The sequence below is a fragment of the Pipistrellus hanaki genome (assembly GCF_964339955.1).
Source record: "Pipistrellus hanaki genome assembly, chromosome: 8".
Classification (NCBI taxonomy): Eukaryota; Metazoa; Chordata; class Mammalia; order Chiroptera; family Vespertilionidae; genus Pipistrellus; species Pipistrellus hanaki.
Window position 1 is genome coordinate 82,611,569 of NC_140510.1, and position 19,866 is coordinate 82,631,434.

The following is a 19,866-nucleotide window of genomic DNA, read 5'->3' on the forward strand; positions in this document are numbered from 1 at the left end:
CTCTATGGTATGAAAATGTTCAATCTCCAAAAAGAATGAATTAGTCTATACCTATTGACTGGAAGAATTTTCACAAGGTATTATTGTATGAGCAAAGTATTATAATGCTACCTAATTTTAATAATGCAAACAATGACCAAAGAACCCTGCATATGAATATATATATATAATTTAATAATTTATAAAGAATAAGAGAAATGTGCATAAATTATAGAAAGGCATATCCTTGAGTGTTAACATTCATTAGTTTTCATGGAAGAAAGAGTGGAATAAGGAAGGACAAAAAGAAAGGAAAGAACAAAAGAGACAGCACTAGGAAATAAACATGTAATAACTTCATTGTTGCAAAAATTAGGTACAAATGTGTAGTCAATACAGCGAGCAAGGTATTAAAATGCAATGCAATAAAAACAAAGAACACTCTAGAAATCAGTGATGCCCTCATGTCCATTTCTATAGACCTAAAAAAATGTTATATTCACATAAACTATCTATATATATAAAAGGCTAAGCAACCAGCCAACTGGCCGGTAGGTATAACGCACACTGTCCACCAGGGGGCAGATGCTCAATGCTGGAGCTGATGAGTGACAGCAACTTTGCAGAGTGCCCTCTCATACTCAAGAATCCTGAGGGAATTTGGACTGCCAATTTTGGCCTGATCCTCACAGGCCAGGCTGAGAAACCCCAGGTGCCGGAGGGACCCCGCTTACTCTGCTGACGCCCTTGGAGCCCTGGTGCCACCCCAGGTGTGGCCAGCCAGGGCAGAGACCTCAGGAGGTGGGCTCCAGGGTACGCCAGGCCCGTCTCACCCAGTCCCACCACACTGGCCATCTTCTAATTAATTTCCTTTCAATGTGCATGAATCCATGCACTGAGCCTCTAGTAGTTTAATAACCAAATAATGGTAAAACAGAGATTTTTTTTTTTGAACTTTTATTCTATCATTTTAAAAGTATAAATTTTGCCTGGCCAGTTTTCTCAGTAATTAGAGCATCGACCAGCAGACAAAAGGGTCATAGATTCAATTCCCAGTCAAGGGCATGTACCTCAGCCTGGCCCCAGTCAGGGGGCACAAGCAGGAAGCAACCAATTGATGTGTCTCTCATGTCTGTGTTTCTTTCTTTTCCCCTTTCTCCCTCCCTTTCATTCTGTCTAAAAATCAATGGGAGCCGGGACCAGTTTGGCTCAGTGGATAGAGCGTCGGCCTGCGGACTGAAAGGTCCCGGGTTCAATTCCGGGTAAGGGCATGTACCTTGGTTGCGGGCACATCCCCAGTGAGGGGTGTGCAGGAGGCAGCTGATTGATGATTCTCTCTCATCGATGTTTCTAACTCTCTATCCCTCTCTCTTCCTCTCTGTGAAAAATCAATAAAATATATTTTAAAAAAATCAATGGGAAAAATATCCTCAGGTGAGCATTAAAATTAAAAAGTATTAAGTTTATAATTCAAATCATTAAAACCAATTTTAAAAATGAGAGGGAAATACTACTATGGTTAAATGAGATAAGTATAACTACTATTAATAATGTTGTCTTTCTCAATATCTACCTTTTATATAAGATCTTAAATTGTACAACCAAATAGGAAGTCAAGAGTCTATAATTTAGGGATTCTTTTGGTTTAAATTGGTTATATATTGGCTCAATATTATTTTTTTTCTAGTGCCATTCTTTTTACATACTTTGAAAGTCAGACAGAGCTGTAGAAAAGTAATTCTACTTTGGGAGATAAATTGAAAAATCTGAGGCCTTGCTTTAAGTAGCCTCATTCTCAAGCATCAACGTGGTACATTCTCTTCAAAGAACTGCTACACAATCTACATTGTTTGCACATATACAGAGCAGAAGTAGAGAGCTGTTAATAGCTTCAGAAAGCCACAAAAGATATAAAGAAATCTGAGTCAGCTAGAGTAAATTTGGAAGTTGCCTACTTTAAAAATCATTTTAATATGCACGATAGAAACTTTGATTTATAATGGTCAAACCTTTTCCATTATTGCCTTTGTGACCGGAGTATATGGCGCATACAAAATCTTTCCCAGCAACATGGGTTTCAAGAAAGCCCAAATCACAGGTCCAGCGGGCATGTTAATGATGTCTTTATAAAGGGAGAAGCAAAAGGGTGCTGGAAAGAAGAATAAAACATTTTAGTATTTGTATTTCAAATCCATTTTCTGATGGCAAATTAAGACTTTTATCACACCAAAAAATACATGCTTTAGCACTAACAGCAGATGTGAGGCATTTAATATCAAAGTTAGAAAGCATAGTAACAAATCTTTTTTAGGTGTAAAAGTCTAACCCAATAAACAAGCCCACAAGAAGTGATGGCATTTTGCCAAGAGGAGTTAGCAAGGTTGAAAATCACATTTCAAAATTGCTTCCAACAGATCCACCTCAACAGTACTTAATTACCAGATACATAAGAGCTGTTTAATAAATGTTGCGTGAATAAAAAGAGGAGTAAATGAGTCAATGCAATTGCTATACTAAACACCTATAGTATATTATTTGTTTTGCATCTCAAAGTTTATAGATCAAGTAAATAACTTCGATGTGCCACTAAATGTCCATACTTCTGCTGCATTCCTGGAACTCCTCCTATATGCTGATGCAAATTTCTAGTTCTAGGACATTAAGAAAAAACATGGACTGAGCAGATTTAAGGTGTGTGTGTTTTATGTTATGTATTGTCAAGGAAGATATAAGTATGACTGACAAATGCTTTGTGTTGGGGTTTAGTGACTAGACTTTGCAGCAGAATGCCTGGGCTCAAATCACAACTCTGATATTTCCAAGTTGGGTGACCATGACCAGATTCCTTCATCTTTTTGTGCCTCCAATACCCTTCCTAAGATGGAGACACAAATATCTCATAGATAGTTGTGAAGAATGAGTTAGCTAATATGCATAACATGCTTGACATGTGATAAGTGCTGTACAAACGTTTTCTATTTTTATACTTGGAAGAAGCCAACCATTTATTACAAAAGGGTAAGATATAGCAGACAACGTTGTTAGAAGACATTGCCATGCTGATATGGAAGTTTACTCACTGGTATGTATGGGAATTCCATATTTCTCAGCAATTTCCTCTTTACTTAATTTGTAAGTCAGAAAGTCTTTGGTGTGGTTGCCTTTCTGCCTCTGGGAGGAGGGCAGCAAGGCGGTCAGGTACTCGGTGGTGATTCCTTGGGAGCACAGGGCTTGGGAGATGGTACTGAATGACCCCTGAGCTGTGCTCATCCGGTTGCTTCTGGACATTGCCTGTGAGATCAAAATCCATGATGTATGAATATGACATGAGCTACACATGTTACTGAAAACAATAAAGAAGAAAACCTGGCCAAACTTAGAGTAGTCTTCTAGTTTCCATAATTGTTTTAAAAAGCGCATCCCAAATGTAAATGCCGAATTTTAAACCTCACCAAATTCAGTGATCAAAATGTTTGCTGGAGTAGAAGAGTTTTCCTGCAGGAGATTTTTTGTAGTATACTTTATTTATAACAATGCATTATAACTAATTTCAAATAAATGTTAATGTGGCAGAAGGAGTTTTCTGATGAGAACACTATTGGGTGTCTTTTCTACCTGTGTTAAGGGGACACTTCTGGGCAGATGCATTTGCTTCAGGGACCTCATTTTGCTGAGCAGTGGACGGGTGCCGGAAGCCAACTGGTTGAGAATGCCTTTTAGCTTTATGAAGAGTTCTATCATCTTCTCGACTGGCTTTTGATCTTCCCGAGGGAAAATCACCTAACAGAAACAGAATAAAAAGAAATTATGTATGTGGAGAAACCAGAACCTTCACACAGTGTTGGTGAGAATATTAAATTTGGGAAACATTTTGGAAGTTTATTAAACGGTTAAACATAAATTTACCCGAGAGAAATGAAAACGCATGTCCACACAAAGTTTTGAGCGTTCATAGCATCATTACTCACAATAGCCAACAGGTGGAAACAATCCAAATGAGTGGATAAAATATATAGCTTTAAATTGGAATACTATTTGACAATTTAAAGTGAAACACTAACATATGTTACAACATGGATGGAACTAAAAAATATTACACTAAGTGAAAAGACCCAGACAAAAAGACCACGTACTGTATATTTCAATTTCTATAAAAGGATCTAAAAAACAAGGAAAATGTTTGGCTAAAGATCAAAATGAGAAGTGACTGCAAATGGATACAGGTTTCTTTTGAAATTGATGGAAATGTTCTATAATTAGATTGTGTTAATAATTGCACAATTTTTTCATATTTACTAAAAAAATTTAATTGTATACTCGAGTGAATTTTATGCTACCTAAATAGTCCTCAATAAAGTTTTCCCAAAAATCATTTAAAAAGTAAGGTAAATATCAATCACATACTTCTTCATATATACTATTGCTCAATATCATGTAATGTGCTCCTGAAAAGCAGAAAATTGTCAAAAGCTCATGTGCTTTATCAGGCTTAATCAGAATCACAAATGCATTTCTGTTGCAGAAAAACAACAACAATGAAAATATTTCAAAAATTTAAAGTCATTTTATCCTCTCATTCATTTATTTATTAAACAAACATTAACTGAATGCCTACTACGTTCCCAGCACTGGGCAAGATGATGGGTGTACAGTGGTGCACAAATTCGCATCCTCTTTCCAATAAGAGAGCTTTGGTCTAAGAGGAGGAACAGATATCAAATAAGTCAACAAACAAAAGGCTGGGGGATATGAGGAGCTAGATTTTAGCTAAGAAATAAAATGGGGTCTTTCTAAGATAGAATCCCAAAGAAGAGAAAGAACAAATGATAAAACAATAAGGAGAAAAAGGTTATAGACTCAGGGATAGGGAGGAGTGGACATGTGAGGTCCATTAGGAAGGAAAACTCTTGGCAGGTCCAAGGGAGAAATAAACTCCCATATGGGCCCAGTATTTAGTTGGAAAGATATCATGAAGACATAGCTTCCTCCATAGCACAGATACTAACTGCCATCCATTTTTTCTAAAGTAGAATCAAAAGTCTAGTCATTCCTAGTGTAAAATAACATGGCTAATGATGAGAATTTTTTGTATTAATTTTGTTTTTATTACTTTTGTTTGCAAAATAATTAAGTATGGTCTTCAGCTTGTCAAATGCACATGCTTAATTATGGACTCAACAAGAAATGTTTGGTTTGGTATCTTCCCTGCAGAGGCATTCTAAAATAAGAATGAACATTCTAGATAAACAAAATTAATAATATCACTTCATATGCTTGTGTGGTTATTTATAGTTTATGTAAAAATAACCATTTGTTTAGTTAGGGGGTATTTTCTGAATTTTTCCTGTAGGCCAGGCTCTGTTCTTGGCATTTGAGATGTTTCAGTGAGCAAAGAGTACCTCCGGAGCTTATATCCTAGTGGAGGTAGATAAAAATAAATAATAAAAGTAAATATTAAATAAAAGCTATAGTATTATTCTGGAAGGGCAATAGAAAACAAATAGAGCAAGAAAAGGAGATCTGAGCTGATACCGGTTTTGGCTCAGTGGATAGAGAGAGCATAGGCCTGTGGACTGAAAGGTCCCAGGTTCTATTCCGGTCAAGGGCATGTACCTTGGTTGCAGGCACATCCCCAGTAGGGGGTGTGCAGAAGGCAGCTGATCAATGTCTCTCTCTCATCGATGTTTCTAACTCTCTATCTCTCTACCTTTCTCTCTGTAAAAAATCAATAAAAATATATTTTTAGAAAAAGAAAGAAAAGATCTGAGAGTGCTATAGGTGAGGCTTACATAAGGAGGTCAGCGTAGGCCTTACAGAGGTCAGTGTAAATAAGACAAACAGCCCTGCAAATCATGTGAAGGGGCCTCGCTCAGCCGTCCACACAGCAGCCTTGGCCTTGGGAGTGGCCAAGTAGGGAACAGAACTTCAGAGACGGAAAGCGATTGTACAGATTATGGGGCCCGTGTAGGGATTGGGGGAGGAGGGTTACTTGAATAAAACGGGGAGCCACTGGAAGGTTGAACACAGGTGTGACATAATTTAACTCAGTTTTTAAAGGCTCGCTCGCTCTGGCTGCTTAGGGATGGTAGAGGGAAGGGAGGGAGTGGGGTAAGTGTGACAGCAGGGAGGCCAGAAAAGAGGTCCTTGCAGAATATAGGTGTGGGATAGTGATGATTCAGAAAAGGATTATTTACAAGTAGACTGCTGTGTTTCAACAACATAAGCCAGCTCTGTTGCTTTTGATTCTTTTTTACCAAAAGAGTGGGACATTTTTTCCCAGTGTTTTCAATAACATATAAATATTTTTTACTTACTCTAGATTTGGGTGATCAAAGGGCTTAAGTTTCTTAAGTTTATATTTTCTTTCTTTTTTTTTTTATTAAATAAGTACTTACAAAGCATCCACTTATTGCAAGATGGAGTCATTGCTGCCTTTACTAATCCCTAATAGTGACCATTTGTTTTGTTCTACTGAATGACTAACGGTAGCATCTTTCTAAACTGATGAGGAAAACACTAATTTAAAAAAAAAATACCAAAAATCCTTTATTCTTTTACTTGAAAAAATAACTGTTCTAGTTTTTATTTTTATCTTACCAAATTAATGCTTATTCACTGTAAAAAATTATAGCATTTACATTTTACACATTAATATAGGATATATTAAACTTAATTCCTGGCCTTGGATACACAAACTAAGAGTTAAGGGGGTAATAATATTCATTTCCTCATCTATAAATGTGCAAATTTGCCATATTTGATCTCTAAGGTCCCATTTCACTCTAACATAAAGCTATAATTTCACAAGCTATATAAGTGAATTTCATTCCTTACAGTATCAAAGAGCATACATGTGTAACCAAATATTTTTATACTAAAGTATGAATATAAAAATATTTCATCAGCAGCAACTCGCCTTGTATGTGAAGTTGTAAACGTCTAGGTAGTGCAGCAGAGTGAGCCCGATGAGGTAGGACTGGCGGGACCTCTCAGGAAGCGGCAGGCTGCAGAATTCCTCCATCGCATCCTCCAGTTTGGGATTGGTCCTGTTAGCGCCACAAGAATGCAACCAGAACACACGAGAAATAATCTGCAAGTTGGAGGAAGAAAAAGATTTTAGCTGTGAACCCTTCGAGAGCCATCTGTCCATTCTGAGAGGTTTTTCTTATACTCTTAGTCTTCATTACAAAATATGACAGCCCAGAGAGAGTAGCGTGGTGGTTGAGCATCGACCTATGAATTAGATGATCACGGTTCGATTTCTGGTTGCAGGCTCAGTTCCCATAAGGGGCATGCAGGAGGTAGCTGATCAATGATTCTCTCTCTTCATTGATGTTTCTCTCCCTTCTCTTTCCTCACTGAAATCAATAAAAATATAAAAAGGAAAAAAAAGAAAGAAAGAAAGAAAGAAAGAAAGAAAGAAAGAAAGAAAGAAAGAAAGAAAAGGGTTGCAGAATAGGGAACATATTTTTAAAATATGACATTATCCTCAAAAGCAAATACTTATTTAAAGCACTAATTACTATAAATAACACTACAGCAAGCCCTCAGTTCACTGGAAAGCTTAAGGAATAAGATGTGAAAAGAGACAGAGATGGGTCTGTGATGATTTATTGCTTGCACACCTGGGAGAATGATGGCACCAAGAAAAATAATTGATTTGGAGTAAGTTTGGGGAAATACTAAGTTAAGATACATGCTGCCTTTAAATTTTAACCTTAGTTTATTCAAATTGCATTTTGTTTTTATCATCATTGAAAGTTATAATCCTGTACAATGAACTCTTGTCATCATGGACAGCAATGCTGGTGTGAGAAGTGAGGTGTTAATATGAGAAATGAGGAGTCATCTCTATTGCCACCAAAATGAAATAAAGAGAAAAGTTTATGAAGTAAAGGGAAATGCGTCTCTCCTTCCTTTTGAAAGCAATAACACGCATGCTCTCCATTTACATGCTCTAGGCATTAGAATGAAGCTGCTCTTCAGAAGCCCAAAACACGATTGCTGAAATCAGGTCTTAGGATCAATGAGCAAGAGGCGAGATCAAAGGGAAAAAGTGAATGAAAATTATTTGCTCAAACAAGAGGAAAAGGTGCAGGCAAGCAGTTCTAAGGTTTGTATTGGGTAACCAATTAACATGACACAAGTAAACACAAACATTATCCAGAAGCAGCGTTTACAGGCTTTTGGAAAAGACATTATCCAATACTGGAGGATGGCTGGGCTGTGCTCAGAAATGACACACGCTGTCACACGTGAGTTTGGGATGGAGGAGGCCGTAAGCTCTGCAGCTCTTCTGAAAAATTTCTATGACGCTTCCAGACCATGGACTTGAAAGGGATAAAAGAGAAGAGATTTCAAGTGGAAAACCCTCTTACCAGCCTATAAGTAAATGACATTATTCATTTTCACACCAAAAATAAATGTTTACTACACTCACAAACTTACACAAACTCCCTTTGCCCATATCTATGTTATATACTACATCTTATCTTGGGACTTTAAAGTACAAATATTTACTTTCATTTTAATTTTTACAAATTAGTCTCTGTTTTTGACCCCTAACTAGGTTACTAAAACTTTACTTTGATATCATCATAATAGAAAATTATAATGCAAAGTTACCTTTGATAACATGTGATTGTGAATATTAAATAACAGAGGGCACCATTATTTGAGAAAACCATCTGGGGGCAAAGAAAAGGAGAGGAACAAGGAGGTAAGAGGAAGGAAAAGAAGACCAGAGGGAAAGGAACGGAAAGTGATAATATTCTTCACCAGATTTACATTCAACTACTCAGTATTTTACTGACAAATGTTCAACAAACATTAAATACTACTGAGACTTTTAGAAACTGAGGTAAGAACAGATACATCCTTCCCCACCTCGGCTCTGTTATCCGGGATAGGAATGGCCAGCAAATTGTCGATACTCCGGTTGGACATTCCTGTCCTTCTCCTTAGTTCTTCTTTCAGCTCTTCAACATTTTTAAACATTTCTATTAACTGACCTGCAAAGGGGGGGAAGGGGGAAGAAAAAGAAGAAACTCACATGCTGATTGCAATGTAATTTTGTTAGTCATACCAACACAGAGAAACCTTCTTGACTAAAACATATAGTCAACATATATGCCTTGTGTCAGGAACAGATTTCTCCCAGTGTGGGCAAAATTTGCATCTTTAGGGTGTATTTCTATCTGATTTAGACTTGTTCTTATTACCATATCATCAACCTACGGTAACAGATTGCTCTATGTTCTGTAGAGTCTACAATTCAAGGTTCATTCAAAGAAAACATAGTTTCCTCACTGTTTCTGATCACATAGTACACTAAATATACACCGCTCTATTTGATTTAAAGCATCCCACAAATTTAGAATACTTTTGTCATATAATATTGTCAACTTAGGGCAAGGTTTGTTAAATCCATAACACAAGGCCACAAGGCACAGGGCATTCTCCCTTAACTTTGCCCAGCACCCTGCAGTTTATAAAGAGTTTTCACAATCATTGTCTCACTTTTAAATAGATTGTGTTTCACTTCAAACCTTTTTAGGACAGCTATTATAATTACTTCATATCTGGGTCATTTAATGCACGGTATTTTTACTTTACTTTGGCAGATGGTGATCTCCATTCTGCAAATGCCTTGTGACTTCTTTATGAAGTGTCCCTCATGCAAATACTCTGTCTTTATTTTTGGACTCAGTGCCCTTCCAATTTTGCTGCCTGTTGTCCAAAATTCTGAATGCCTTTCTTTTCGGTATTGAGGTATTATGCAAAGGAGAAGCGTATTGCATGATGCAGCGTGCTCAGAATACTAACAGGAGGTTCCGAATTGAGATTTCTGTAGAGAGCAGTGCATCTATTTTATTTTTAAAATCATGTTATCCTTACGAAAGTAAATAAATTTCATCCTAGCTTTCTCAATGGGCTATCTAATGCACTTTGATATATCAGAGAAACAAAAGATAAATAAATGGTCTAACTAGTTAAATGTTTGGAGACCTTTTCACTGCGAAATCAGATTTCCCTGTTTCGTTCTCTGCTAGCTTTTTCTGAGTTTTTGCTTTCGTTGAGTAACCATATTTGAAAGCTTCAGGTTTCTGAAATGAAAGAGCAGCTACAAAGCAGGCTCTGTAGGGAACTTCAGAAAAGGCTTTCTTAAGCTGCAGCATGAGGAAAGCATGCGTTCTATCGATAATAAGGCAGCATTCACACGCGGACGAGGACACACCTGGCTGCTCGGAAGTGTCTGCGCTGTGATTGACATGCAGTGTGGCTTCAATGGCCGGTAGTAATCGTGTGATATTTTCCAGGTAATTCATTTGCAACGCTTGTTCTAGGAACCTGGAACAGAACAGAAGAGAAGAAAAAATCAGACTAGGCATTTCAATAAATTGAGAAGGACCCTGGCCGGTTCTGTCCAGTGGTTAGTGTGTCAGCCCTCAAAGGAAGGGTTGTGGTTTGGATTCTCTGTCAAGGGCACGTTACCACAGTTGCAGGTTTGATCTCCAGTCCCGGGGGGGGGGGGGGGGGGGTTGGGGGGGGGGCATGTGTGGGAGGCAACTAATGGATGTGCCTCTCACATCAATGTTTCTCTCTCCCTCCTCCCTCCCTTCCATTCTAAAAAATCAATGGAGAAAAATATACTCAAGTGAGGATTAATCCTAATATATAAAAAGCCAGAGGCCCATCATGACCAAAACAACTGGACAGACAACGGAACAGCAGGCTGTCTAGAGCAGCCAGGCTGGCAGGGGGAAGGGAGTTGGGGGTGATCAGGCTGGCGGGGCAGAGGGGGGGGGCAGTCAGGGCAATCAGGCAGGCAAGCAGATGAGCAGTTAGGAGCCAGCTGTCCTGGATTGTGAGAGTGATGAGGCCTAAACCGGCAGTGAGACACCCCCAAGGGGTCCAGATTGGAGAGGGTGCAGGCTGGGCTAAGGAAAACCCCCCACCCCATGCAAGAATTTTGTGCACTGGGCCTCTAGTAATAATAAAAATTTGAGAAGGGATTTCACCAAGGAGGAAGACAATGGAAAAACTTACTGATCCATATTTAAATTGATTCTGATTGAATCCCCAGTAAGCAGGTCCTTCAGATTTTTGGATAGGATGTTGTCCTGGTACAGTAAGCTGGTGGCTATTTCGGTGCCGAGCTCTGCTACTTCGAGGAGCTGCACATGGAACGCACTCTCTTCACACAGGCCCCTGAAGCTCAGGCCTGAGAGCTGGCACATTTTCTCCACTGAACTGAAAGTTTCAGGCTCACAAAGAAGTTCGGTCAAGTTTCGAAGCTGAGACACCTTTCCAGAAAGGGGAAAGAGTGACAAATAGGTCAGTCACATTATCCTAAACCCTTGGTCATTGATAACAAACAACCAAAAGTGACTTACTTAAAAAATAAAAAAAAATAAAAAATAAAAAAGTTACATGTGGCTAGTTATTTGGCATTTAGCACAGTTTTTCCACAAAGCACTATTTTCTCTCATGTAAATTTATTGTTCTCTTAAGAATTTTGTAAAACTTTTGAACCTATCAGACTTATGTTTCCCAACTGCATTAATACTAGTATCTTGTAGAGTCACAGTTTAAAAAGATGTCACTTAGTTTTGTCCATTTATTTATTTATTATTTATTTTTTTATTATTATTTTTAAATATATTTTATTGATTTTTTACAGAGAGGAAGAGAGAGGGATAGAAAGTTAGAAACATCGATGAGAGAGAATCATCGATCAGCTGCCTCTTGCACACCCCCTACTGGGGATATGCCCGCAACCAAGGTACATGCCCTTGACCGGAATCGAACCTGGGACCTTTCAGTTCCCAAGCCGATGCTCTATCCATTGAGCCAAACCGGTTTCGGCTAGCTTTGTCCATTTAAACCACAAATACTTAAACTCATTTTACATTTCAGTTTGTATGTTAAATCACAAGTAAGGGAAGATAGCAAAGCAAGCTTGGTTTGGAACTTTAAAAAGTCTTTCTTCCTCACACCCATTAAGATGGCTACTATTTCTTTTTAATCCCCCAAAACAAAACAAAAAAACAAAAACAAAAACAGAAAATAACAAGTGTTGACAAGGATACGGAGACATTAAAGTACTTGTGCACTGCTTGTGGGAAGGTAAAATAATGCAGTCAGTATGGAAAACAATATGGTGGTTCCTCAAAAAATTAAAAAACAGAAGTATCACATAATCTACTTCTATGTATATCCCCCAAAGTATTGAAAGTTGGATTTCGGACAGCCAGTTGTTCAGGGCAGCATTAGTCACAACAGCCAAGAGCTGGAAGTAGTCCCAATGTCCACTGCCAGGGGAATGGATGAAACATATGTGATCTATACACGCAATGGAATATTATCCAGTCTTAACAAGGAAAGAAATTCTGAAACATGCTACAACATGAATAAGCCTTGAGGACATTATGCCAAGTGGAGTAACCCAGCCACAGAAAGATAATTACAGATGATTCTACTTATATAAGTAACCTAGAGTAGTAAAATTCATAGCAGCAGGAAGTAGAACTGTGGGTATCCAGGGACTGGCGGGAGGGAGATGTGGGGTTGTTTAGTGGGTACAGTTTCAGTTTTGCAAAATGGAAAGGATTCTGGAGATGATTGCACAACGATGTGGAGGTATTTAACAAGACTGAACTGTACCGTTAAAATTGGTTAAAGTGGTAAATTTTATGTTATGTGTATTTTAACACTATAAAAAAAACCCCAGCAGGGTTTTTAACTGCAGCCTGAGAATCGCATGCATTTTAATAAGACTGCATTTAAAATATGGACTGAAATACACCTTGGTCATGAGAAGTGTATGCATTGGCATCAACAGTATCTTTTACCCTTTATCTATTGAGGAAAACTAGGTCCATTTATTCTATGGGACAAAAGTGTTTTTAAAGAGGTTAAAACCCCACATGCAAAAGAAAAGGAGAAAAGTGGAAATCAACTAATTTCCTGCCTTGTCACCTATATTCAATAAAGTTCACTGCACTCAGCTCATTTTTGAGGATACATCCCCAAATCATACTTCCTGGAGGAGAAAATTATGCCTCCAGGCAAGCCAGTTCTATTGTGCTTGGAAGCTACCCTGGAGCTATTCCTTTCAGAAAGTCAAAGATGCGTCATTCACTGTAGCTCAGTGGTTTTTTGTTTTATTTTGTTTTGCTTTTGTTAATCTTTACCTGAGGTTATTTTTCCATTGATTTTCAGAGGGAATGGAAGGAAAGGGGAAGAGACAGAGAGAGAGTGAAGAACATCAATGTGAGAGAGACACATCACTTGGTTGCCTCCTGCATGCACCAGGATTGAGCCTGAAACCAAGGTACATACATGCCCTTGACCAGAATTGAACCCGGGACATTTCAGTTTCCCAGGCCAATGCTCTATCCACTGAGCCAAACCAGGTAGGGCTGCATTCAGTTTTTAATAAGAAGTTGCATTTTGACAGAAATGAATTGTTTTATAATACAGACAAATGTTTGGAACATTTCTTCCCATGTATCAAATGGAATAAGGGCAAGGATGTGTCTTTGATGAGAGGTTTATAGTAACGACATGCAGGCAGCTGCAATTAAACACTAATCATCTTAGCAAATACTATTGGCCTGTTTTCAACTGTATTTAATATCCTAATTGACTTCTGGGTTTGAACTATCTGAAATGGTCAAATATGTATTAAAATTCTACTTACTGGTCTTATTGCCATTAGAAATTTTCCATTTTGTAATAGATCCAATCATTACCAGCTGTAACTACATGTTCGCCACTCTGTTCCTCCCTTTGATTTTCCAGATAACAGATATGCTTGAACTTTTAATGAATAGAACTTTTAATGAATCCTTCCTGCCACATCCTCCACCTACCTTTATTTTAATGATTTAATAAATAAAAGAATAAATACTGGTAGCTCAATATGTTTATTTTAATTGAGCATTGGAGGGTATAGTCCATTTAAATGACTTATTCTCCTTCCTAGAGACCAAAATGTATTTTTTAAATGGCAACTTCGGCATACATGTATGAGAACCCAATAAAAGTCCACATAGTGCAATTTTTGACTTGACAAGCTAAAAGTAATAGAAGTGAAATGGAAATCTAGCCATGCTATTGAAGTGGCTTTGGTCCTCTGAAATAAAGATTTAACCTGCTGAAACTGGTTTGGCTCGGTGGATAGAGTGTTGGCCTGTGGACTGAAGGGTCCCAGGTTCAATTTCGGTCAAAGGCATGTACCTTAGTTTCGGGCACATCCTTAGTGGGGAGTCTGCAAGAGGCAGCTGATCGATGATTCTCTCTCATCAATGTTTCTAACTGTCTATCTTTCTTGCTTCCTCTCTGTAAAAAATCAATAATATATATATAAAGATTTAACTCAAGGTTAATACCGTAGAATGCGCAGTGAGGCACATCTATTAAGAAGTAGCATGCTGGTAACTTAGTATTTGTTGTTATTTACAACCATCTTCTAAAATTTGTTCATGCACACATTAAAAATTTGAAGATACATGGGTCATTAATAATCAACATCAAGTCAGAGAATTATAATTCTTTCTTCAAAAGTATGTGACAAGTCCAGATTGCAGGTCTGTCAAGAGCCTCAGGTAAGGCCCCCTCTCCTTTATCACCACCCTGCCTCGTAAGGGCTCAGGCCTACACCTGAACAATGACCCATAACTAACTCCATGTCCCTCTGCAACTGGATCCCCCAGTGCCTATGGGGCCCAAATGCATCTGAATCAGGATTGTAAGTGACATGATGGTGTTCAGCTCAAAATATTGTAAGCATAAAATGATAAACCAGCAATACTCCTGGCCTATTTGCAGGGGGAAGGGGACTACTTGAAGATGTAAAAGTGTTACAGTAAAAATATTGTGTTATCTATATTTCTTCCCACTATGGAGAATATCTACATTTATTTATCCTTCCCACCAAAGAGACTGGAAAGAAAAAGTCATAAAATAAACAATGAAGGGATGAGAAAACATAAAGTTCTAGAGTAGAGTAGGGCTAGAACCGAGGGATGGAAATGGAGGAAAAGCCACCAACCAATGGCAGGCAAATCGGGGAAGTGAGGGCACCTCTTATTGTAAAGTTCTAGGAGTTTGTCTTCATTCTTTCAATGATATGCACTGAATATTTTTCCATGAGTCAGACGCTGCATCAGGTGCAGAGGATATGACACTAAATGGACAGACTTAGCAACATTCCTCACAGAGCTAATAGTCTTGGAATGAATGGTTTTGTCAATGGCAAACAAGACCATGTTTTATAAATTTTCTACCCAAGGGATAAAATTGTAGTTTATTTCTATGCTTCTAGAATTTTTTCTTAATATAACCCTCTAGTAGAACAGTACATTAAAAATGTGGATGCTGCTTTAAATTATTCTTAGCTCTATTCTCATTTCGTTACTAAAAGATTGGGAATGCTTTGTTTCCGTTTTCCTAGTGTATATTATATATTGTATGTTGGTTACTTTCACAAGTTGAGAACTACAGTGAGTAATTGCCCAGGTAACACAATTGCATTGCCAGGGCTCTATTTTAGCACCTTCATTTATTCATAACAGTCAAGAGCTCCTACTATGTGCTAGGAGCTTTAGAGATGCAGTGGTAAAATTTAATCAGAGTTTACACTCTATTGAGGGAAACAGATTCTATCTACACAACAATTTATAGTGCAAAGTAATAAGTTCCAAAACCCAGAAATGTCACCATCATCAGAAATTCTTCTTTATGCCTCACGCCTCACTGGCTGCCATTTCCTGTCAACGCAAACTCCTACAACATGCTTGAAACTGTCTCTTCCTTCCCATTCTCTGCCACTGACATAGTGCCGGGTATCAATTTTTGTTTAGGTTACTTCAAAAATCACCTGTTTTGCTTTCCTTCTATCTATCCCCCACAATTCTCCCAGAGAGATCTCTTTCTAAAATGAAAATATCACCTTCTTTAAATTCGCAACTTCCAGCATCAGATCCAAACCTTCTGACTAAGCACAAAGAGGCCTTTGTCACCTGGGCCCAGCTTCTCCCACAGGCACCTTCTGCTCAAGCTGGACACCATGACTGCAGGAAACCCGTGTCTCTTACAGATGTAGGTCTCTATGTGTGGAATGTAGGATTGTAGCCTCATTGTACATAGTCCTACAAGACGCAGAGTAAACATGATCTCCTCCAAGAAATTGTCTCTCCACCTCCATCTTCTGCGATCTGACTCAGCTACCCCACCTCCACACACAGAATCCTGTCCTTCTGCATTCTGCCATGCTCACCTCACTGAGTTATAGTCATCGGGCTGTTTTTCATTCTCCAATTGATTATAAAAATTGGACAAATGGAGATGATGTATTTTAAAGAACTAGATTAGTATTATGTGAATGTAGATGATAGATGGAATGGAAGAATGGATAAATATGATATGCGCACAAAGTCATTATCCGGGCTGAGGAATAGGGAGAAAGGTGATACTCTAATATTGCTGAAATGACATTTAAACTTGTCCTTGAAGAAGAGTAGAAATTTTCCAGATGAATGCACAACTTCCTTCTCATTTGAACAAACAAATCAAGACAGTGCTAAATTAAGTGCATTAGAAATGTTGATTTGTGGAAGACGAGGACTTCAATGTAGGTAATCTAACCAGCATATATATTTGCAATATTCATGGACATATGATTTGGATGTCTGCTTAATTACACCATGTTGACTCTACAGCAAGGCATCTTGCTTGCCCTGAATAAACCAGTTCTAATTTTACTTTATCCCTGGCTACATAAATCACATTAAACTGCTGTTCTTACGAGGAAATATGCTTTCAGAATTTAATAGAGTTATTTTAAGAAATGAAGTGAATTTCATATAACCTGCATACTATATGCAATAGCTAAGCAAAAAATAATTGACTAATAAACATGAACCAATTCAGGCAAACGTCTGAGTTTTTGTTGTGGCTTTCTCCTCTTTGTTCAATGTCATACATTCTAACATGTTGTTAGTTTCTTCTTATGATGATAACAATAAAAAATAAGGTGAGTAAACTCCTGAGGTTTTTTTGTACACTGTGAAGTCTAAAATATCAGCTTCTGAAATAAATTTTATAGTTTTAAAAACTAAAGGACAACTCAAATTAGAAATAATATTATGAATACTTTTTTAAATCATGAAGCTTTCTGAGATAACCATATTGTTAGTCATTCTTTTATGTGCATGTATACTGTAACTCGGCTCTTATGGGTCATTTCATGCAAAGACATCCATTGATTAAAAACAAAATATTGTTATAAACTCCAGCACAAAATATTGTTATATAACACCAGCACACTCTGTCACAGTTTTCCAGCATGAGTCTAGAGTCCAAATAGGACTCATATTTATGAAGATACAGATTTAAAACTTAAACTAAAGCCATCTTGATAAAGGACAACAGAAAAGGTTAAGGTTTATTTTTTTTTTTCTTTTAGGGCTTACTTTTGATTTTAGGACTTCAGGAAGCGAAGGGAAGTAGTCCTCATAGGAACCATTGTGAAGAAAATGTTTTTTAAATCGAATTGTGGACTGCAGGAGTCTTAAATTTTCTGCAAAGGAGGGAAGAAGAGTTACTTGGTGTGAATTGCAAAGTCATTTAGGAAACGAATTTGGAAGATACCTGTATCCTAATGTATTGCTTTTCTAAAATAATAGTCTAGTTCAATCTAAACAGAAGATGAGTGAAAATGTAACCTTTTTTTGAACAATGGAGACTACAGAGTTCACTATTTTAGAAATATTCAGGTATTCTGCCTAGAGACAGAAATATTTCTAGCCAAGTTGCTAAGCAGTTTTGGCTCTCTGTGAACTGTTTTTGTTTATGAATTTTAAATGTACTATTAAGTTGAAGTGTTTGGGGAGAATAGGTTGCATAATCAGTGTGACACAAACATGCCCCAGCAACCTCAATTAATTCATGCCTGCTAAACGGAGACCGTGTATAATTATTTGTTATGCTATTTGCTTGCCATTAAGTCTCAAAAATGTGTTTGGTGTAGGAAAAGGGAAAACCTATCTCCTATAAAATGTGAGAACATAGATATTTTTTTTCTTTAAAGGAAAAGAAAGGAAACCACATTGGATTAAATGCAATTTTTATGGTTGCACATGTAGGCAGAAAACTGAAAATAAAGTGGGTAAAGGTAGGAAGTAAAAAATATTCTACCACAAAAATTCCTTTGTTTATGTAATTTACATCTGCTTTAGGAAGTCGCTATGATCATTCTTCTTCTTCTTCATCTTTTTATAATTGAGATTATCAAAGGCACAAAAAAATGTTATGAAGGGTTAGGTGAACCCTTAAAAACTCTGGGCCTTTGGAAAGTTTGTACTAGGAGCAGCAAGAGAACAACATAATAATCTGATTACTTATTCCCTTCATATATCAAACCGCCAAAGTAAAACTGATGCATATGGAGACAAGATGTATAAATTCTTTCCTTTTTAAGCAAACATCTTAAAAGACTTACTACTTCAGAACAGAATCGGGAACCATGAGCAGTGCTTTGTCTGTGAAGAGAATTATTACCTTGTGATCCCCTGGCCAAGTTGTCAGTGACATTTCTCACACACGCCAAGTAAGGAAGGTAAGGACTATCTGCTGATATATTTAAGAGGGCATCTTCAAAATTCTCTAGCAGCAGGAGCCTATGGAATTGGAAGAGAATATGTAAATTAGGTCATATAGAAACAAAGCAAAGCCATTTGGTTGAGGTCATTGGAGGGCCTGGGGTTGGCATGTGAAGCAGCAGGACTCTGGTTTCTCTGAGCACTTACTTTTCCCATGGCATAATCATCCAAGTATTTAATTATTTTAATATTCAATCATCAGTGATGTCAAGATAATTTTAGGCACAGTTATGGGACAGAAAAACTCACTGGGCTAGGGGTGCCTGATAAAAATACATAACTCCTAGTTAAACTTGATTTCATATAAACAATAGTTTTGTTTTGTTTTAAATAATTTTCTTTGATTTCAGAGAGGAAGGGAGAGGGGGAGAGAGAGAGAGGAATCAATGATGAGAGAGAATTATTGATCAGCTGCCTCCTGCACAACCCCAACGGGATTGAGCCTGCAACCCGGGCATGTGACCTGAGCAGGAATTGAACCATGACCTCTTGGTTCACAGGTCGACGCTCTACCACTGACTGTCATGGGCTGGATATAATTTTTCAATAAAAGTATGTCCTGTGAGTCTTGTGTGTGTTTTTTTTTCTTTTCCCTCTAAGCCTTGCAACCTCACTCCATGCCTCAGTTTCTTCTCTTGTCAATCAAGTTGCAATTTTTATGGTTGCATGTGTAGACAGGAAATTGAAAATAAAGTGTGTAAGGGGCTAGATGATCTACTACATCCTTTACACCTATATCATTCTCTATAAAAATTCATTTCTTTGTTATTAAAGAGAAAGAGAGGTATCCAATTAAACAGTATATGTTCCTTTTTTTAAAAATATCCAATTCAACATGACAATAGTGTAGTGATTGCTGGGGTGAGGTGGAGAGAGAGGTGGAGGAAGATAAAGAAAGGAAAAATGGTGATGGACGGAGACTTGAAGTGGGGTGATGAACACACAATACAGTGTACAGATGATGTGTTGTGAAATTGTGCACCTGAAACCTGTATAATTTTGTTAACCAGTGTCACCCCAATAAACTCAACAAAAAAAATTAAAAAGATAAGGAAAAATGTAAAGAAACAACCAATTTAATGTTCCCAAATTAACCACTTTATGGTTTCTTTTTGACTGGCATATGAAAACATAGCCTTATATTTTGGGAGTATATGTATGTCAATGAATAAATGTGTGTGTTATGCATGCCCTTCACTTCAGCTATGAGGCTGTTTCT

The 19,866-nt window shown here is 37.6% G+C and overlaps 1 protein-coding gene across 2 annotated transcripts in view; it reads right to left on the bottom strand.

Moving 5' to 3' along the window:
* The window catches only part of ABCA12 (ATP binding cassette subfamily A member 12), a gene marked incomplete at its 5' end in the record, with an annotated part of 169,674 nt that overhangs the window by 65,055 nt on the left and 84,753 nt on the right, over nucleotides 1-19,866 (bottom strand). For both annotated transcript variants that reach the window (XM_084891430.1, XM_084891429.1), the window contains 9 exons: nucleotides 1,989-2,128; nucleotides 3,060-3,270; nucleotides 3,595-3,759; nucleotides 6,896-7,069; nucleotides 8,866-8,990; nucleotides 10,217-10,329; nucleotides 11,029-11,285; nucleotides 17,460-17,566; nucleotides 18,547-18,665. In XM_084891430.1, coding sequence (XP_084747556.1) covers nucleotides 1,989-2,128; nucleotides 3,060-3,270; nucleotides 3,595-3,759; nucleotides 6,896-7,069; nucleotides 8,866-8,990; nucleotides 10,217-10,329; nucleotides 11,029-11,285; nucleotides 17,460-17,566; nucleotides 18,547-18,665 — 1,411 coding nt within the window. The remainder of the gene's footprint in view (nucleotides 1-1,988; nucleotides 2,129-3,059; nucleotides 3,271-3,594; nucleotides 3,760-6,895; nucleotides 7,070-8,865; nucleotides 8,991-10,216; nucleotides 10,330-11,028; nucleotides 11,286-17,459; nucleotides 17,567-18,546; nucleotides 18,666-19,866) is intronic.